The 20,060-nt window shown below is 39.2% G+C and overlaps 1 protein-coding gene across 1 annotated transcript in view; it reads left to right on the top strand.

Moving 5' to 3' along the window:
* FYB1 (FYN binding protein 1) overlaps nt 1-20,060 on the top strand; it is a 242,792-nt gene that overhangs the window by 152,553 nt on the left and 70,179 nt on the right. Inside the window, exon 3 of the mRNA XM_053701223.1 lies at nt 19,038-19,242. Within this exon, the coding sequence (XP_053557198.1) occupies nt 19,038-19,242 (205 nt within the window). The remainder of the gene's footprint in view (nt 1-19,037; nt 19,243-20,060) is intronic.

The raw sequence follows: 20,060 nt of genomic DNA, 5'->3' as shown, positions 1-20,060 counted from the left end.
TCAACTCCGGTCTTCGAAAACTGTAATGTTAGCACTAGTGACCCTGTAACTCTATGGCCGCATTTACATAGTTGCTGATAATCACCCGGCGTGAAACTGTAAAAATATTGCTTCAGAAACTCCTGCTTCAGCTTTTATTGTACACGCAGTTTCCATACTTTTGCAAAACAAATCTTTTTTTTATTACATACTTGGATTGATGTTACCGGTATTTAACCATTTTCCATTCCATCCTTTTTATTGGTGACTCAAATCTTTTGCGTTTTTTTTTTCACGATTCACAATTTGGAACTGTTAAAATGCCATCATAAAAGTTGATATTAGTTCTTCTTACAGAAAATAATTTCCTACACAGTTCTTTATTTCAAGTGACAATCTCGCCAAATCTGAAAATGGTGTCTTCTCAATATATAAACTTAAAGAGACAGTCTAGTCAAAATTAAACTTTCATGATTTAGATAGGTCATGCAATTTTAAACAACTTTCCAATTTACTTTTATCAGCAAATTTGCTTTGTTCACTTGGTATTCTTTGTTGAAAGCTAAACCTAGGTCGGCTCACATGCTAATTTCTAACGCCCCCTCTTATCTCAGTACATTTTAACAGTCTTTCACACCTAGACATCACTACTTGTGTGCCATATAGGTAATAGTGTGCTCACTCCCGTGGAGTTACATAGGAGTCAGCACTGATTGGCTAAAATGCAAGTCTGTCAAAAGAACTGAAATAAGGGGCAGTCTGCAGAGGCTTAGATACAAGGTAATCACAGAGGTAAAAAGTTAATAAAACAGTGTTGGCTATGCAAAACTGGGGAATGGATAATAAAGAGATTATCTATCTTCTAGAGTAGACTTTCCCTTCATGGACAGTATACTGTAAAATTGCTTTTACCTTAAAAGGTTTCCAATGACTTGTTAAACCAGCCTCAGAGTATAAAATATATGAGCAACTGCTTCTTTTTTATTTTTTTATATGAAATTGCTGGTTTTGTTAATTGAAATCACAACCCAATGAGGGCTAGATTACGAGTGGTGCACTAACTGCTGCACTTAGCGATCTGGGGCCCGATCCGATATGCAGCGTCGCCCGCAAAAGCCGGCGACGCCGAAATTTGCGTTGGTTTGGTATCACATATACGGCGTAACCTAGAAGTTACGCTCGTATATTTCTGCCTTCGCCCATAGTTTTTTGGGCCATAGGCAGGTATACCAAACCAGCGCAGTTTGGGATCCAATATACAGCGTAAGGACTTACGCAGCGAAAATGGAGAAATCTTACTCCATTTTCACCTCGGCACAAAATGCAGCCGTAGTAAGCCTTACGCTGTCTATTGGAGCCCCGTAACTCCCTAAACTACCTGCTAAATAAAACCTAACACCTAACGCATGCGCAATGTCTATCTACCTGTCACCGCGATCCCCCGCCACAATCCCTAATAAAGTATTTAACCCCTAAACCGCCGCACACGGACCCCACCGCCACCTACATTAAAAGTATAACCCCCTAATGTGATCCTCCTACACCGTCGCCAGCTACATTACCTACCCCCTAATGTGAGCCCCTTACCCCGCCGCCATCTACCTTACCTACCCCCTAAAGTGAGCCCCTTACACCGCCGCCATCTATTTTAAAAATATTAACTCCTAATTTAATCCCCCTACACCACCACCAGCTATATTAACTATATTAACCCTAATTATATTAGGGTTAATAAAGTTAATAAAGTTATTATATTATATATATTAACTATATTAACCCTAATTATATTAGGGTTAATATAGTTAATATTGTTATTATATTATATATATTTTAAGTATAATAACCCTATCTAACTCCAACATCCTTAACTAAATTCTTATTAAAATAAATCTAATTAATATTAATATTATTAATTAAAATATTCCTATTTAAATCTAAATACTTACCTATAAAATAAACCCTAAGATAGCTACAATGTAATTAAGGGCTAATACCTTACCAGCCCTTAAAAGGGCCTTTTGCGGGGCATGCCCCAAAGAAAACAGCTCTTTTGCCTGTAAAAAAACCACAATACCACCCCCCAACATTACAACCCACCACCCACATACCCCTATTCTAAACCCACCCAAACCCCCCTTAAAAAAACCTAACACTACCCCCCTGAAGATCTCCCTACCTTGTCTACTCTTCACCCAGCCGGGCAGAACTCTTCATCCGATCCGGGTGATGTCCAATCAAGCGGCAGAGAAGTTTTCTTCCATCCGGGCGATGTCTTCAATCAAGCGGCAGTGAAGTCTTCTTCCATCCGGTGATGTCTTCAATCAAGCGGCAGTGAAGTCTTCTTCCATCCGGCGATGTCTTCAATCAAGCGGCAGTGAAGTCTTCTTCCATCCGGCGATGTCTTCAAGCAAAGCGGCATCTTCAATCTTCTTTCTTCGCTCCTCCACCGCGGAGCATCCATCTGGCACGAAGACTAAACAAGGAATGAGGTACCTTTAAATTACGTCATCCAAGATGGCGTCCGTCGAATTCCGATTGGCTGATAGGATTCTATCAGCCAATTGGAATTAAGGTAGAAAAATCTGAACCAATCAGCCAATCGGATTGAACTTGAATCTGATTGGCTGATTCAATCAGCCAATCAGATTTTTCTACCTTAATTCCGATTGGCTGATAGAATCCTATCAGCCAATCGGAATTCGATGGACGCCATCTTGGATGACGTCATTTAAAGGTACCTCATTCCTCGTTTAGTCTTCATGCCAGATGGATGCTTTGCGGCGGAGGAGCGAAGAAAGAAGATTGAAGATGCCGCTTTTCTTGAAGACATCGCCGGATGGAAGAAGACTTCTCTGCCGCTTGATTGGACATCGCCCGGATCGGATGAAGAGTTCTGCCCGGCTGGGTGAAGACAAGGTAGGGAGATCTTCAGGGGGGTAGTGTTAGGTTTTTTTAAGGGGGGTTTGTGTGTGTTTAGAATAGGGGTATGTGGGTGGTGGGTTGTAATGTTGGGGGGTGGTATTGTGTTTTTTTTTACAGGCAAAAGAGCTGTTTTCTTTGGGGCATGCCCCGCAAAAGGCCCTTTTAAGGGGTGGTAAGGTAAAAGAGCTGTGAACTTTTTTAATTTAGAATAGGGTAGGGAAAAATTTTTATTTTGGGGGGCTTTATTATTTTATTAGGGGGCTTAGAATAGGTGTTATTAGCTTAAAAATCTTGTAATTTTTTTTTATTTTTTGTAATTTAGTGTTTGGTTTTTTTGTAATTTAGTTTAGTTTATTTTATTGTATTTTAGTTTAGATATTTGTAGTTTATTTAATTTATTGATAGTGTAGGTGTATTTGTAACTTAGGTTAGTATTTATTTTACAGGTAAATTGGTAATTATTTTAACTAGGTAGCTATTAAATAGTTATTAACTATTTATTAGCTATTGTACCTAGTTAAAATAAATACCAAGTTACCTGTAAAATAAATATAAACCCTAAAATAGCTACAATGTAATTATTAATTACATTGTAGCTATCTTAGGGTTTATTTTATAGGTAAGTATTTAGATTTAAATAGGAATATTTTAATTAATAATATTAATATTAATTAGATTTATTTTAATAAGAATTTAGTTAGGGATGTTAGAGTTAGATAGGGTTATTATACTTAATATATATATATATAATATAATAACGATATTAACTATATTAACCCTAATATAATTAGGGTTAATATAGTTAATATATATAATATAATAACTATATTAACTATATTAACCCTAATATAATTAGGGTTAATATAGTTAATATAGCTGGCGGCGGTGTAGGGGGATTAAATTAGGGGTTAATATTTTTAAAATAGATGGCGGCGGTGTAAGGGGCTCACTTTAGGGGGTAGGTAAGGTAGATGGCGGCGGTGTAAGGGGCTCACTTTAGGGGGTAGTTAAGGTAGATGGCGGCGGTGTAAGGGGCTCACTTTAGGGGGTAGGTAAGGTAGATGGCGGCGGGGTAGGGGCTTACTTTAGGGGGTAGGTAAGGTAGATGGCGGCGGTGTAAGGGGCTCACTTTAGGGGGTAGGTAAGGTGGATGGCGGCGGGGTAGGGGCTCACATTAGGGGGTTATAGATTTAATATAGCTGGCAGCGGGGTCCGGGAGCGGCGGTTTAGGGGTTAATAACTTTATTAGGTGGCGGCAGGGTCCGGGAGCGGCGGTTTAGGGGTTAATAACTTTATTAGGTGGTGGCGGGGTCCGGGAGCGGGTTAATATATTTTTTATTGTTAGGATAGTGAGGGGGGATAGCGGATAGAGGGTTAGACGTGTCGGGCTATGTATGGGAGGCGTGTTAGACAGTACGGGAGATTTAATAACTTTAGTCAGGTTTTGTAGGCGCCGGCAGTTTCTAAAGTGCCGTAAGTCACTGGCGACTCCAGAAATTTGTGCTTACGCAGATTTCTGGACATCGCTGGTTTGTCTGACTTACGGCACTTTAGCCTCTGACGGCGCCGTATATAGGATAGCTTGAGTTGCGAGCTGAAACTACGGATGGCGGGGGTTCCCTCGCTTGCGCCGCAAACTACGATCTTTATCGGATTGCACCAAAGGAGTTTATTGAGGCTCTTTGCGCGCACCAGAAGTAGCGCATGTTTTGCAAGTTGAAAGTAAATGCATTTGAATTGAACAGGCGCAAGTATAGAGCGTGGTTAACTGTTGCACAAATCAAAAAAGTTGCACAAAACATTTAACATTACAGTTACACTCATAATAATACTGACTAATAAAAAATATTTTTTTTAAAAATTGCATTAAAAGTTATAAGGGCTGAAAGATATGAGGTCTCAGGTGTTCAGGGAAAAAGGGCTGCAAAGGGCTTTTAACACAAACATACATACATATACTGTACATGTCTAAACATGTAAATGTATGTAAATATATATATATACAGTATATATATTTATATATACTGTAATTTTCACCCTGACCTACAAAGTCCTTACCAACGCAGCCCCCCCTACCTGTCCTCACACGTCAACAAATATACTCCAGCCCGCCCCCTAAGATCCAACAATGACCTGCTCCTTGCATCTTCTACCATCATCTCCTCCCATGCTAGACTACAGGAGGCCTATTTAACAACGGTCTGTCGGACATGATCCAACAGTGCAGATCAGGTCCGACAGACCTCGCTGAATGCGGAAAGCAATACACTCTCTGTATTCAGCATTGCACCAGCAGCTCTTGTGAGCTGCTCGTGCAATGCCGCCCTCTGCAGATTTGCGGCCAATCGGCCACCAGCAGGGGGTTGTCAATCAACCCCATCGTACTTGATCAGGCTGATTGTAGCGATGTAGGCGGACAGGGTTATGGAGCAGCAGTCTTTAGACCGCTTCTTTATAACTGCTGTTTCTGGCGAGCCATACAGAGCTTGATAGATAGGCCCCCAGGACTTCTCTTGTGCAGCACCAACCATCTGGAACGCACTTCCTAGAGCTGTCAGACTTTCCCCTAACCTTTCCTCCTTTAAACGCTCCCTAAAGAACTTTTTGTTCAGGGAAGCCTATCTCCAAATCAGTAACAAATGAATTCCACTTGCCTAATAGCTGCCCTCATCTAACTCCACACTAACATCATTCTCACCTTTGCAGTCCCCAGATCCCACCTACTGTTTCTCACCCTCCTACCCATCTAGATTGTAAGTTCCCACGGGAACAGGGCCCTCAATTCCCCCTGTGTTTGTTTGTTAAACTTTGGTATCTTTTATATTGTATTGTACTGTAGTTTTATCTTTGTACCCATGGACAGCACTGCGGAATCTGTTGGCGCTTTATAAATAAATAATATTATACATATATATATTATATATATACTATATATATATATATATTATATATATATATATGTGTGTGTGTGTACATATGTATTTGTGTTTTTTTTATATATATATATATATATGGCATAAAAGAGAAATAGATCGAATAGAATTCAGCGCTACTAATACAAAAAATATGTGAATATATAGATGATCTTACACCAAATATATAAATATCTATAAAAGAGTGTTAGCAAATATCACAGATCACAATGAATGCAATTGTACTGAGATTGAATCAGCTAAACAAATAAGTTCATAGTCCTGTTTGCATGATAAGCAGTTATTTATAAATAGCTGCAACAATGGCACATAGAGACAGTTGATATCCCCTTACCAGAGGGTACCTCAATCATATGAGGTAATGTTTGCACGTCTGGTTATTCCTTTCTGGTCTGTCGTGGGTTTCCCTCAGGCTTTGGATGTTGTGTGTATTCCGTTGATTCGTGCAGGCTTGAGTATGGTGTTGTTTCACTTTGAAACTTCCTAGTCCTTGGTATTGCTGCCTTGGTGTCTCACGAAGTATGGTAGTCCAATCTGGATCTTGGCTCCCACCGTGTTCAGAGGAGTATGGCAAAGGAAAAGAAAGAGTACATAGTGTGATATTGTTTAAGCAAATATTTATTTCAAACCATACAAAAATAGGAAATGCACTCACATGTATAAACCTCAATCAATATGAGGTAAGTAGAGGTATGTAGATATATATTTATACACTTTAAATAGGTGTTTCGTTCTTGTAACTGTGGAGTTGATACGTGGTAACAAATTGTTAATAATTCCCAATGGTCACATTATACTTCCAAATGGTACCTTGGTTGTAAAGTTCACTAGGTGATTGCCAGAGATTATAAATAATAATAAAAGATTCCCAATTTTCCAGAAAACTGCTGCTGAAATGATGGAAGCAGCTGCAATTTCTACTAGAATGTACAGTGTCTGTATTAAAATGTGATATATATGCACATAATATCCAATATAAACAGTTATGCAATAATAATAAAATCCAGAGTCTTTAAGAAGCACCAACACCTTAGCGTTAATTGCTGTAATGTAATTACTGAAGTCACTGTATTACTATAGCGATTCTGGATGAAATGTTTATTAACAAGGAGTGTGCCATTAATAATTAGCACCAAATAGTGTGGCCGGATTAGCGGCTCGCTATGCAATAAAGATGCTGTCTATTTATTGATAATGTCAGATGGACTATAGTAATATGCTGGTATCAATGGTGCAAAGTGAACAAGCTACGTTTGCAGCTTATCTAGCTGGCGTCAAGTCAAATTGGCATGCCAGAGTTGTAAGCAAGAGTCCGCAACAAGCGCCTGTTAAAGTAACAGGTAAGTAGGAAAAAAAGAGCAAAGCCACACTTTCAGATTCTTATCCTTACGCGTTTCGAAACTTTGGGGGTGCTTCTTCGTCAGAGGAAGTTGTGGCTTGCTTATAGAGTATGTTGAAATTTAAAGGTCTTGAAGTGGGCGTGTTTTTTCCTAAATGCGCTTGACGTCATTACGTTGTGGCTGCGGTGTGAGGGTGTGTGTATGGGTTGTCTAGGTAACCGATTTGTGTATGTTCTTGGAAACTCCTCCGTGTATAATGTATTATGTTTGCATGCATCTATGTAATTATAAGTTACGTGTACTCAACCATCGATTATGACGGGTACAGAGATACTTAGAAGTTTATTCAAAACACCTCTTTTGGCATGAACAATAAATTTATACTAAGAAATTGCAAACAAAAACACTTGTATTGTTTATCTAATCCCAGCCTTAATGTTCTGCTTGCTAATCAACGCAAATTTTGTTTCAAGCATTATGTAAAAATAAAGTAAGAGCCTTTTCTTATCATAGGGCTTTATATCTGCGATCGTCAGGTTTTAGGGCTGACTACCAAAGACTTACATTCTGTTAGGCTTCTGAAACCGCTACGTGCAATAGTTAAGTACTCTTTGGAGGAGTGTTTTATCAGCTTATGCTTTGTTTTGTTAAGACAAAATAGCAAAGAATTGTTTTCAGTGTTGCTAATTTGTTGTTAACATATTGAGAGTTCATGATTGATTTGTATTGGGATTTTATTATTGTTATTATTATGTCCCCAGCATGGTGAAGACTTAGTAATTAAAAAATGATTTTATATATAAAAAGGGGAAACTGGTTGAACTGATTTTAACTTAGACTTCAGTTGGAGCAATTAGTCTGCTCAGATATTAGATACCTGGACTCTAATTTGCCAAGGCAGGAATTATCACACAAACTAAAAATTAAAAATTAGAGTGTTTATGAAGGGAATGTGCTGGACTTTAATAAATGAGAAATTTCTACTTGGAAGAAGGGGGAAAGTCTACAAAGACTGGAATGATTTATTATTAATGAAAGCATGTCTACTGGTCAGAGGAAGGCTGCCAAATCTATCTCTTCATTCATGCCCCTTGGGGTCATAGTGCCCATATAATGAATCCAGTACGATTCTCTCTGGCTCAGTTTTTGAAATCTATCTCCTATGTCCTAGCTCCAACTAGAGGCGGAGAACCATCTGGTTGAAAAACACTGGTATATGGCATACATCTGATGGGCAGCTGGTGGCATAAAATACAGATAAGTGTCCCTAGAAAAATACCTTGGGTTGTCTACTTAAAAAAATAATATATACATATACTTTACTATACTATACATACATATATGAGATACATAGCTGCAGACACAGACCTTATAATTATCAAATCTGATAATACATTTATTTTCCTTTTTTTTAATCTAATTTTTTTTCAATAGCCAAACTCTACCTTCCACTTGCCTTATTTGAAGAAGCCAATCTGGCATTGTTAGTGGAGTAGACAAGGTTAACCACAGTCATTAAGAAAGCAGCTTGGATGTTACAGCTCATTATCTGAAAACCTCTTCTGAGGTCAATGAAGGACAGATATGCAGCAGCTTTGAGATCCCTGTAGCTGTCTTCACTTCCAGTCTAATATATTAGAAATAAACAAATGCATGAGGGCTGAGATAAGGGCTTTTTTACTGCCTGTCCCCAGGATCAGACTTTGTGGATGTATCCAAGCTGAGAACTACTGCCTGTGGTTATCCGCGACGTCAGCCCTGACACAAAGAACATTTTGCAGGCTCTGTTTAAAGGGATAATATTTTTTTTTCTTTAAATTTATGAAAAAAGTTAAATTTTATCTAAGCATCAAGGTCAATATGTAACATCCACACTCTCAAAGAGGAAGAAAGAAGTTACCCAAGCAGAAACCAATAAGAAGGAAGTAATCTATCATGCAAATCTATAAAAACATGAATGCTTGAAACTGGAAAGTGGTTTGGACCATGATGCAAAATTACAAGTCAAGCGTAAAATCTGAAACTAATTGAAACCTCACTGGGTAATTTAAAACCATAGATGATGGAATGTGTAGTCCTCTCATTATAGTCCATATGGAACAACCATTCTATTAAAGGGACACTGAACCCAAATTTGTTCTTTCGTGATTCAGATAGAGCATGCAACTTTAAGCAACTTTCTAATTTACTCCTATTATTATTTTTTCTTTGTTCTCTTGCTATCTTTATTTGAAAAAGAAGGCATCTAAGCTTCAGAACTCTGGACAGCACTTTTTTATTGGTGGATGAATTTATCTGCCAATCAGCAAGGACAACCCAGGTTCTTCACCAAAAATAGGCTGGCATATAAACTTACATTCTTGAATTTCAAATAAAGATACCAAGAGAATGAAGGAAATTTGATAATAGGAGTAAATTAGAAAGTTGCTTAAAATTTCATGCTCTGAAAATGGCATGCTCTGGTATGTTCTGTGGTTCCGGTGGAGGAGGAGCAAGGTGCATGTTGCTGAGCTCCCTGCTCCAGTCCCGCAGCTGCTGGCGGTTCTCTTCGCGCCTCACCCCAATTAGGGGGCCAGCTAATTGGATAGCCTGAGACATCGTCTCTGGAACCAGCACAGCGATATTACATCTTGCTGTTAAGCAAATCAAGCTAAACCAGAAGGAAGAAAAAAAAAAAACCCTAACTCTCAAGAAGCTGCTTAAAACGTATATGGCTGACATTAAAAGCCCGTGAGTGAAGATTTATTCTACTAGGCAACCCACTCCCCTTGGCCAGTTATGCTTAAGAGGAGCGGACTACGAGGTGCCTAGAAAAGAGCGAATTAAACTTTATCTACTCACCGGCTAAGAAGGAAGACTCCCCTGCCCCCCAATCACTCTGCCTATTCTAGTGAATCTCGGCCCCTGCTGTGACTTTTGCTCTGTGTCCTCCTCTCGCACGCCGCCTCCTCTCCCCGGTATACCTCTACGAGACCACCCTGAGACACCGGCTGGATCTGCTGAAGTAAGAGGTTTGGAGGAGCCAATACATCAATAGTCTGTCTGCCCTGCTGGTCTCCTAAACCTGCACTTACCTGCATTTGGTGGAACAAGCTTCCTCTTACCCTGGACGGACCGCGACTCTGAACCGGCTTCAGTATCCTCGGCGACTGTGCTAGAACTCAGCTTCCGCATACCGCTACTGAACCACCCCCTCTCCCACCGGTGCTGCGTGAGAGGGGTAAGAGCCGGAACTTGCGTGGCGGAAGGATAGGATCCTCGGAGGCTCTCAGCAAGGAAGACTGGCCTGTTGCTCCTCTCCCTCCTCTCCCACCGGTGCTGCGTGAGAGGGGGAGAGATTGCCAGGGACTGCGGCAATTGTCTTGAAAGGTCACTTGTGAGGCCGGACCCTCACTGGGAAGTTGATCATGCCAATGGCACTCTAACCTACGCCGGCTAGGTGAGCGGTGGTCGAGGGGAGGTAAGTCTATCTGTTCCTCCAGCATTTCTTAAACTCATAAGGTCAACAGGCTGCAGGGCTGAGCAGGGGGGAGCAGTGGGCTAGAGCACTCAGGAAACAGGCTTTCATAGCCAGGAAAAGGGGCTAACTCCTCAGAAGGGGAAAAACTGGCATCCACACGAAAGGATATATGCGGCTAAGGGCAGAGGTATTCCTGGTTGCGTATCAAAAGTATCTAAAAAAGAAACTGTAACCAAATTGTTTTGAACTTAAAGGAAGCGAGTAAAGAAGAAAGAAAAGGAAAATATTTCTTTTCTTAGCATCACTCTATATTGTTTGAGAGACATTACTTGTTACATTGCTGCTACTTAACGTTGCAAATGACTGATATCTAAAACTTATTGAGACATACCTAATTTTCTCCCTTTTTTTTTCTTTTTTTTCCCTTGTTTATTCAGAAAAACCTGCTTAATCCTTCTCCTTAGTATTAACTGGTATAAAGAGCACTGAGCCAGCCATAAAATCTAACAGAGCCTTTTTTACTCCCCGTAAGGAGTGACATTCAGTTGCTGCAGACTCAGGGGCTAATATAACGTTATTTCTGCTCGTCTATTCTAAGAAACATAACCTTTATAGATAGAGAAAGCTGTGGGATAACTTGTGGAAAATATAAATTAAATAAGCCTTAAAAGGAAAAATAAGATCATTTGCTGAATTATAGATAAAAATCAGGTTGTATGCAGCCTAGAATTGTATATTTCTAATCTACAGGGAAAGCTACCTATTCATCAGGAGAACCCTGACGATAGGTTTATATTTTCTGTTCTCTTTTTTTTTTTTTTTTTTCTGTGATTTTCCCTTCTGTCTGTGTTTTTGACTAAGCTATGTGAGATAAAAGCTGGATAATGTAGCCAACTATAAGAGCAATTAAGTCTTTTGCTGTGATTTAGAGAATCCGGATTGGCTACTTGATTAAGTTAATCTTTTAAATGCATTATTGTTGCTAGGTATACATATATTGTTTTGAAAAATTGAAAAAATTCTCTCTTTTTGAGATCCTCTTTTATTATCTAACAGAAATATAGTAGGTTGTTGCAATACATTTGACACACTGTCCTCTGGGAAAGAGTTAAAGGTATTTAGTAATAAATATCCTACGTTATGCAAACTGTAAAAGGCCCTAAAATTACAATAAGGGTAATTACATAATTGGGGCTGTTCAGTGAACCACTAATATAACTCCCAACCATTCAACTGGTAGGAGCTTAATACCCTGAGTACTCACTAGGTGGGTTGAGAATTAGGAGACTGACTCTATCTCCTGTACACTGTTTAGGAACCCAAAATGACTACTAATACTCAATCTGGTAACTAAAATTACAGAAATAAAAAGGCAAAGTAGTAATTATAAGGAAGCTGTTATAAGCTCAACTATAAATTGCTAACTCCCAATAAACGAAAAATAAGCCTTATAAAAGACAGGATAACACATTAGCCTCGGAGTTTAAATAATTCAGAGTTATAAGGCCTCACGATTCACAATATAGAGAATAGTAGGACCCCTCATAAAGGGGCTAGCTGGCTGATTTGATAAAAAAACCCATTGTCCTCCGCTGTTGCAGCGGGGGAAGAAAGAAAAACACTCCATTGGAACTGAAATCACTTTTATAATCACAAATCACAATTTCTTAAATCTAACTAGAAACACTTCCTCACCTCCCCATCCCCTCCCGGGGATCTTTTTTTGTTTTTCTTTTTTCCCTTCTTTCTGTCTCCCTTTTCCCCATAGGCACTGAGTACCACACACTATTAACAGTACCACACATTATTAAGATTAAATCCTCAATTGTTTCACCATTCACATCACACTCTCACTTGATTCACCTCCCCCCCCCCTTTTTTTTTCTGTCACCTCCCTTTCCTAATATACCACTAAGTCACACTAAGCACCTTTTAAACACATGGATAAGTATCTCCACAACCATCCAAAAAATTCCCCCCCAGCAATGGCAGGAAGACAAAGAGACAAAAAAAATAAAGCAAGCCATGAAACTCCAACAGAAGCACAGACACCCTACATAAATCCATCCTCAGGTGAATCGTTAGACATCCAGACCATTGTTAGTAAGATCTCTGATGCCCTAGCCCCTAAATTTGAGGCCCTTAAAAATTGAGATCAAGCAGGACATAGCATCCCTGACGAATGAAGTAAAACAATTCTCTCATAGACTCTCCGAAGCAGAGCAGAGGATCTCAGATCTAGAAGATACCAATATGTCCTATAAAAATAATCTCGAGGCCCTAAATTTAACAGTTTCCAAAATGCAGAGTAAGTTAGAAGACCTAGAGAACAGATCCCGAAGGAATAATCTGAGAATCATTGGAGTCCCTGAGGAAAAGCAATATGAGAATCTAGACAAATTTCTTACAGAGACATTACCTAACCTACTTCAAATCCCAGACTCATTCCCTAGGATCATAGTGGAAAAGGCCCACAGGATAGGCACACCCATATTAAATAAAGACAACCCCAGACCTAGGCCCATAATTGCTAAAATTTTGAACTTTCAGCATAAAGTGGCAATTCTTCAAGCTTTTCGTAAGCATCAACCTATATCATTAGGTGATGTAAAAAGTCTTATCTTCCAAGATTACTCAGCAGAAGTGGCATCAAGAAGAAGGGAGATTGCCCCAATATGCTCAAGGTTCATAAATCAAGGCATACGAGCAACTTTACTATACCCAGCAAAACTAAGAATACAGAGGGAGGGAATCACATCTTATTTTGACTCGCCACAAGATGCAGCTAAATTCTTTGAGGAATTATTCCCTTCGGGAAAAGGATAAGGAACAAGTACAATAAGTCAGGTAGGACTGATATTATAACTACATTACACTGACTGGAGTACTACAAAATAAAGAGGGAAGGGGAAGTTGGGCTAAACTTCCTTTAGTAGCCTGCTTGAAATGGGATAATGTTCTATGTTTAAGTGTGATTTTGTGTTTTATTGTGGGGCTTTATTTTTTTTTTTTATTTTTTTTTTAGTATTTTTAAACTCAAATGGCTTTGGATAATAAATTCAAATTAATTTCCTGGAATATAGGTGGCCTTACCTCGCCTATCAAACGAAAGGCAGTTTTAACTTTTCTGAGGAAGAATTATGCTGATTTGGCCTTTCTTCAAGAAACCCACTTAAAAGCCGAGGAAGTGCTTAAATTAAAAGCCTCTTGGGTTAAGGAGGTTCTTTTTTCCGCCTCTTCTAATAGAAAGAGTGGGGTGGCTATCCTCCTGGGGAAAAAACTTTGTTATGAGATCATACAGGTAGATACAGACCTAGAAGGAAGGTACATTATTGTAAAGATGAAAATCAACAAAATTCTTTACACACTTTGCAATGTTTATGCCCCAAATGTTTTTAATTCCTCATTTTGGGATGCTCTTCAAAACAGGCTCATGCTTTGTGCAGCAGGTTACCTAATTATTGGTGGCGATTTCAATATGGCCCCAAAATATCCTTTAGACAGATTTACTCAAAGCTCCCACATCATAAAAACCAAAAGAGATAATCTTGAAACAAAGACGTTTAACAAAATCTCATTTAATTTAAAGGTCACTGACATCTGGAGATTGAAAAATCCAGAGGCCAGAGACTTTACCTGTCACTCAAGGGCTCACAAATCGTTATCACGTATAGATTTGTTTTTGCTAGATGACAGGCTTGTTAATTCTAATGTAACTGCAGAAATCTTCCCCATTACTATTTCGGACCATGCGCCCATTTCTTTATATTGTCGGCCAAGCCCTATCCCCGCAAGGAATACGGGCTTTCGGTTTCCCCGGCATTTATCTACAGACAACAAGTTTAAAAATTGGCTTATAGCTAAATATCGTAAATTTACACTATTTAATCATGAGCACACCATTAAACCTGCCATTTTTTGGGAGACTGCTAAGGCGGTCTTGCGAGGTGAGATTCTAGCATATACCATAGCAAGGACAAAAAAACTCAAGGCAAGAGAAATAGAAGTACTGAAATCAGTCATAAATACCTATAATCAGTACATTCTACTGAAATCACCCGAGAATTGGATGAAGTATACAACTGCCTTACGAGAAAGAGATTCTCTCCTTCTTTACCAATCGTCTCAGAAAGACCTAAGAATGCAGGCAAAACTGTATCGTTTTGGGAGCAAAACAGGGAAGCTTCTTGCGAACCTGGTTAGGCACGATAGGTCCTCTTCATTAATCAGCTCACTTCGTCATGAAGGCAAAACCTATAAGACAGCTGAAGAAGTTCTCGATATTTTTACTGAATATTTTAAATCCATATATGCACATAAGACCTCTGACTTTAAACAAAGGGAGGAATTTTGGGAGAAAATTCAATATCCAAGGCTAACCTCCCAAATGTTGGATCAGATCTGTGCCACAGTATCAGAGTCTGAAGTTCTTGCTTCAATAAAGAAACTCTCTCTTAACAAAACCCCGGGACCAGATGCTCTTCCAAATGAGTTTTATAAGATCCTAATGCCCAAAATAATACCTCATCTAACTGCATTATTTAATGATCTCTACATTAAAGGCACCACCCCCTCCCCTGACTTTGTGGCTTCATTCACTACCCTTATTCTTAAACAGGGTAAAGATCCAGCTGAAAAAGAGTCTTATAGACCAATTGCGCTTCTCAACACCGATTACAAACTTCTATCATCAATACTCGCACATAGGCTTCAATCTCACCTGCCTAGTATTATTCACGAGGATCAAGCTGGTTTTATAAAGAAACGCAATTCCTCAGCTAAAATAAGGGAGGTGTTCCTTGTTGTGGATTATTTTAAAACAGGCGAGGGGCAGCGGGAGGGGGCTGGAGAGGGCACCCCTGACTTGGCAATTATATCAATAGATGCAGGTAAGGCATTTGACTCAGTTTACCATGATCATATAGCCTTTACTTTACAACAATTTGGTTTGACAGGTCACTTTTTGACCTTTTTTAATAATCTATATAAGAACGCTTATACAAAACTAATTGTGAACGGGTCTCCTACGCAGGCCATAAAACTAGAAAAAGGCACGAGGCAGGGGTGCCCTCTTTCGCCGCTCTTGTTCGATCTAGCCATTGAACCTCTGGCTAATCAAATCCGCCAACAGATTGAGGGGATCAAGATTAAAAGAAAAATCTTGCAAACTGCACTTTATGCTGACGATGTGTTGATATATATGTCAAACACACAAAGTAATATTCCCAAACTTCTCTTGATAATTGAGAAATTTGGACCTTTCTCAGGTTATTCCGTCAATTCTGCAAAATCAGAACTGCTCTGGATTAAAGAATCGCAAAACTCACCTATATCCATTCCTTTCAAAATTGTTCAGGACTCTTTTAAATATTTGGGTATTTGGATCTCGGCTAATCCAGATAACTGGTACTCATTGAATATACTCCCGGTGTTGGCTAGTGTTAGAGAAGTGCTAAAAAACTGGCAGAATCTTCCTCTGTCATTGTCAGGTCGTATAGCTTTGTACAAAATGTCCCTTCTCCCTAAAATTCTCTACGTTCTCCAGAACACTCCTCTACTTCTTAAAGCAAAAGATATCACTGCATTTAATACTGCCCTACGAGCATTCATCTGGCAGAAAATAAAACCGAGAATTTCGTTAGTTAGACTAACCCTATCGAGAGAGCACGGAGGATTGTCTCTCCCTGATCTTCGTATTTATAATCAAGTATTCCTGGCACGAATTACAGCAGATTGGCTTACTAATAGTAATTACATTACTAATGGGGACTTAGAGAGTAATATGACTCATCCCTACTCACTGGTAGCACTGACTCATTGCAATAGCAGCGTGACCCCTATTGGAATAAAAAAGATGAGCTCTATTTATAACCCAATTTCCGCTTGGAGAAGGATAGGATTGGCTCTTCATATAAACACTGAAGTCTCAAAACATCTCTCTATATTAAATAATCCTCAGTTCATAGCAGGCATACAGTCAGCTGTATTCTCTAAATGGGCACTACTCGGACTGGTAAGACTGGAACAGGTATTGGACTTTGAGAGGAAATGTATAAAGTCCTTTGACTTTCTCAAGCAGGAGTTCGCTATTCCTAATAACGATTTCTTTGCTTACTTGCAAGTGAGACATTTTGCTCTTAAGCAGGTTACTGACCATGGCTGGGAATGGTCTATGGGAGATTTAGAAAAATGGATGATATTATTCAAAAATGGGCTCACATCAATCTCTTACATCTATCAAATCCTATTAGCTCTTAAAGGCCCTGGTGTTCTGGAGAATCTTCACCTTAAATGGTCCTCCCTGCTTTAACAGAACTCTCTGGATCCAGCTCTTCTCACCTTTTCGATTCAGGAAACCTGTCGGGTTACTCTCTCAGCTACGTGGAGGGAGTCACACTTAAGACTTCTCCACATGACCTATTTCACTCCTAAGAAAGGCTCCAAATGCAGAAGCTTGGAATTCAATAAATGCCCCAAATGTTCATTTCCATCTGCTGACCTGCTGCACATGATCTGGGACTGTCCAAAAATTCATAGCTTTTGGTTAAAGGTTCAATTTTGGCTTAATAATATAGTCAAAGTACCTCCCTTCACATTCTCCCCCAGGAGGATAGTCTTCTTCTCGGATAACCCTATCCCACCGTATCAGACTAGTAAAATTATAAATATGGCTACCCTCGCAGTGAGATATTTGATTTTTTCCTTTGAATTAAATATATAACAGTTTTGAAAATGTATACAGAAATGGTTTGTGAAGATAATATATGTATATAAATGGCAATATACAGAGGTGTAACTAGAAACCACAGGGCCCAGGTGCAAGAATCTAAGAAGGGTCCCCCCATCCCAAAAAAGTGAATTTGATACATATCTTTTTTTTCTTTTTTAACATTTAACACAGAAAAAAAAATGTGAATCAGATTACATGTCTGCAAAAGGAGGTGCCCTGTGCCCACAGTCTGTGAGATGGTCTAACCCCCTATTACTCTATATAGTGACACTGTTTAACCCACCAGTACTGTGAGTCAGTGACACAGTCTAAAATCTGCCAGTGAGATGGCTGGCCTGACCCTACCTGCCCCAGCCCCCCAGTACTGTATAAAGTGACCACAGTAGTCTGTGACATAGTCCACCCCGTACTGTATATAGTGGTACTGTATAGTGACACTGTTTACCCCCTCCCCCATGCTGTAGTTACAAGGCCTGACCCTATTGACCCTTGACCCATAAGCAGCCTCAAGGCCACTTCAGAGCAAACTCGCACATGCAAAAGTTAAGAAGTACCAGTCATATAACTGATGTTTCTTAATGTGTCCACAGCATCAGCGATTGTAGAAATCAGACAATCTGGACTCATTCGCACTGAATGACTGACAAGGCCTGCTCTCGTTGGTTGTGCAAGAGCAAGGAGCAGGGTTGCACTAGTGATTTCTCTTTAAATCTTAAATTACATCAACTGATGCTGCTCAGGTGGCCCAAGATGCCCCGAAGGTGCATGGACAAGTTCTTTATATGAGAAATGTGTCCACAAACAGAATAATTAACCCCTGGCCTATATATGTATAAAATACATTTAGACTAGATAATATGACATTTTCTTCAAATAACTATAAAATTCTTGCTTTCTATTTGCATAAAAAAATGCTAATTTTAGCTAGACTAGGGTTGGTATTACCAAAATAAAATGTGATTATGTTATGAAAATCTGATTTAAAGGGACAGTTTACACCTTAGTCATCTAAAAGTCTTACCTTATATTAAGCTGCAAATAGCCCCCTACATCCTTTTTATATAATGCAGGAGTAACAGTAAAATAAGTTATTTTAAAATTAATATTGTTTTTGACTGCCTAGCTAAGCCCACTGATGACATCACGATCTGGGCTGCATCTAGGCACTCTGCTGAATGGCATTGACCATCTGTTGAATCCAACTAGTGAGCCTTTTGTGATTGGATGCCATATGCAGCCCAGTTAATGATGTCATCGGTGGGCTGAGTTTGGCAGTCATTTCAAACTGTCCAGAAACAATATTTATTTTAAAATAACTTTTTTTTACCATTGCTGCTGCATGATATAGATAAGGTGCAGGAGGTTATTTGCCGGTATGGTGATTGTCCTTCTCTGCAAAATATCAACTTAAATCCAATTTGTTGTATTAACCACGTATGCCTTTATAAATCATTTTTATTAATATCATTTCTAGACAATAACGGTAAACTAGAAGGAACAGTAAATTAGAAAACATTAAGCTTTTATTTAACAAAAAATATAGATGTTTGAAATCTTGTACTGAAAAATATTATGGGGTATTTAGCTGTCTATTACTTATGAAGGTTTTGTTCACTTACCAGTTGCAGCTTAAGGAATAGTCTGCTGAAAATGTTTGGTTTTGTATGTTACAGAAAGCAACAAAGGAGCCGTTACTGAACAGAAGGCATCTGCATTATCCAATGCACTGCCTCCACCTCCACCCTCTCATGTAGCTGCAGGGGCACCAACCCCACCACCCCCACCACCCAACAGCTCTGTCTCTGCCAAGCAAACTTCTGGCCCTCCACTACCTCCTAATTTGCCTCCCAGAAACATTAGATCTGCTACTGAGTCTGTGTAAGTACACTTTTATTTCTATAGTAAATGTTATACTCTAGTGTGTGTGAGTGTGTGCACAACAACATTTAAAATTAGGGGGAGGTAAAAGGTGAGTTTAAAATCCTCCACTACACACAAAATATAGAGAGAATAACTCATTGTGTAGTTCATTAACAAATCTAGACAGGTCAGAAGGCTTGTTTTTCCCACAGAAAACCTCTGGAATACATTGTTTCCAATGCAGCAAAGGATTCTGGGTAAGATATGCAAATTAGGTTCACAGACTGTCTGTCCTGGGATGGTTATGAATCACTGCACTAACCCTTGCTAAGCTTATAAGCTGTGTGAACATCGATGCTTTGGCATTAAGGGTATCTGCTGAAAAGCAGACTTGAAGTAAAAAGGTGCGTCATTGTGAACCTAATTTGCATATCTTACTAATGGTTTTCTTTCTGAATCTCTGCTGCATCCAACGGTAGAAATGTCTAAGCTGTGGTTACACTTTTTCCAGCTTGGAGATAGGAAAGTAGCTTTCTTCTCACTATCTCTCTCTTTTTGTTTAAACTTGATTCTTCTTCTCTCCCAGATGGTATTTTTCTTCCTTAAAGTGACAGTTCACCCCAAATTTTTCTCCCCTTTAAATTGTTCCCAATGATTCATTTTACTCACTGGAGTGTTTTAAATTGTTTACAAATAGCTCCTTTACCCCTATTTTGCAATTTGAAATAGCTGATTTAGCCTGTGGTATCCCAACCTATACTGAAAGTTTCTATACTGGAGTATATTCTATTGAATACAGTGGCGTCACTAGGGGGGTGCAGGGGGTGCGGGCCGCA

Source organism: Bombina bombina, chromosome 2 (genome assembly GCF_027579735.1).
Source record: "Bombina bombina isolate aBomBom1 chromosome 2, aBomBom1.pri, whole genome shotgun sequence".
Classification (NCBI taxonomy): domain Eukaryota; kingdom Metazoa; phylum Chordata; class Amphibia; order Anura; family Bombinatoridae; genus Bombina; species Bombina bombina.
This window is presented reverse-complemented; position numbering and strand designations above follow the sequence as displayed.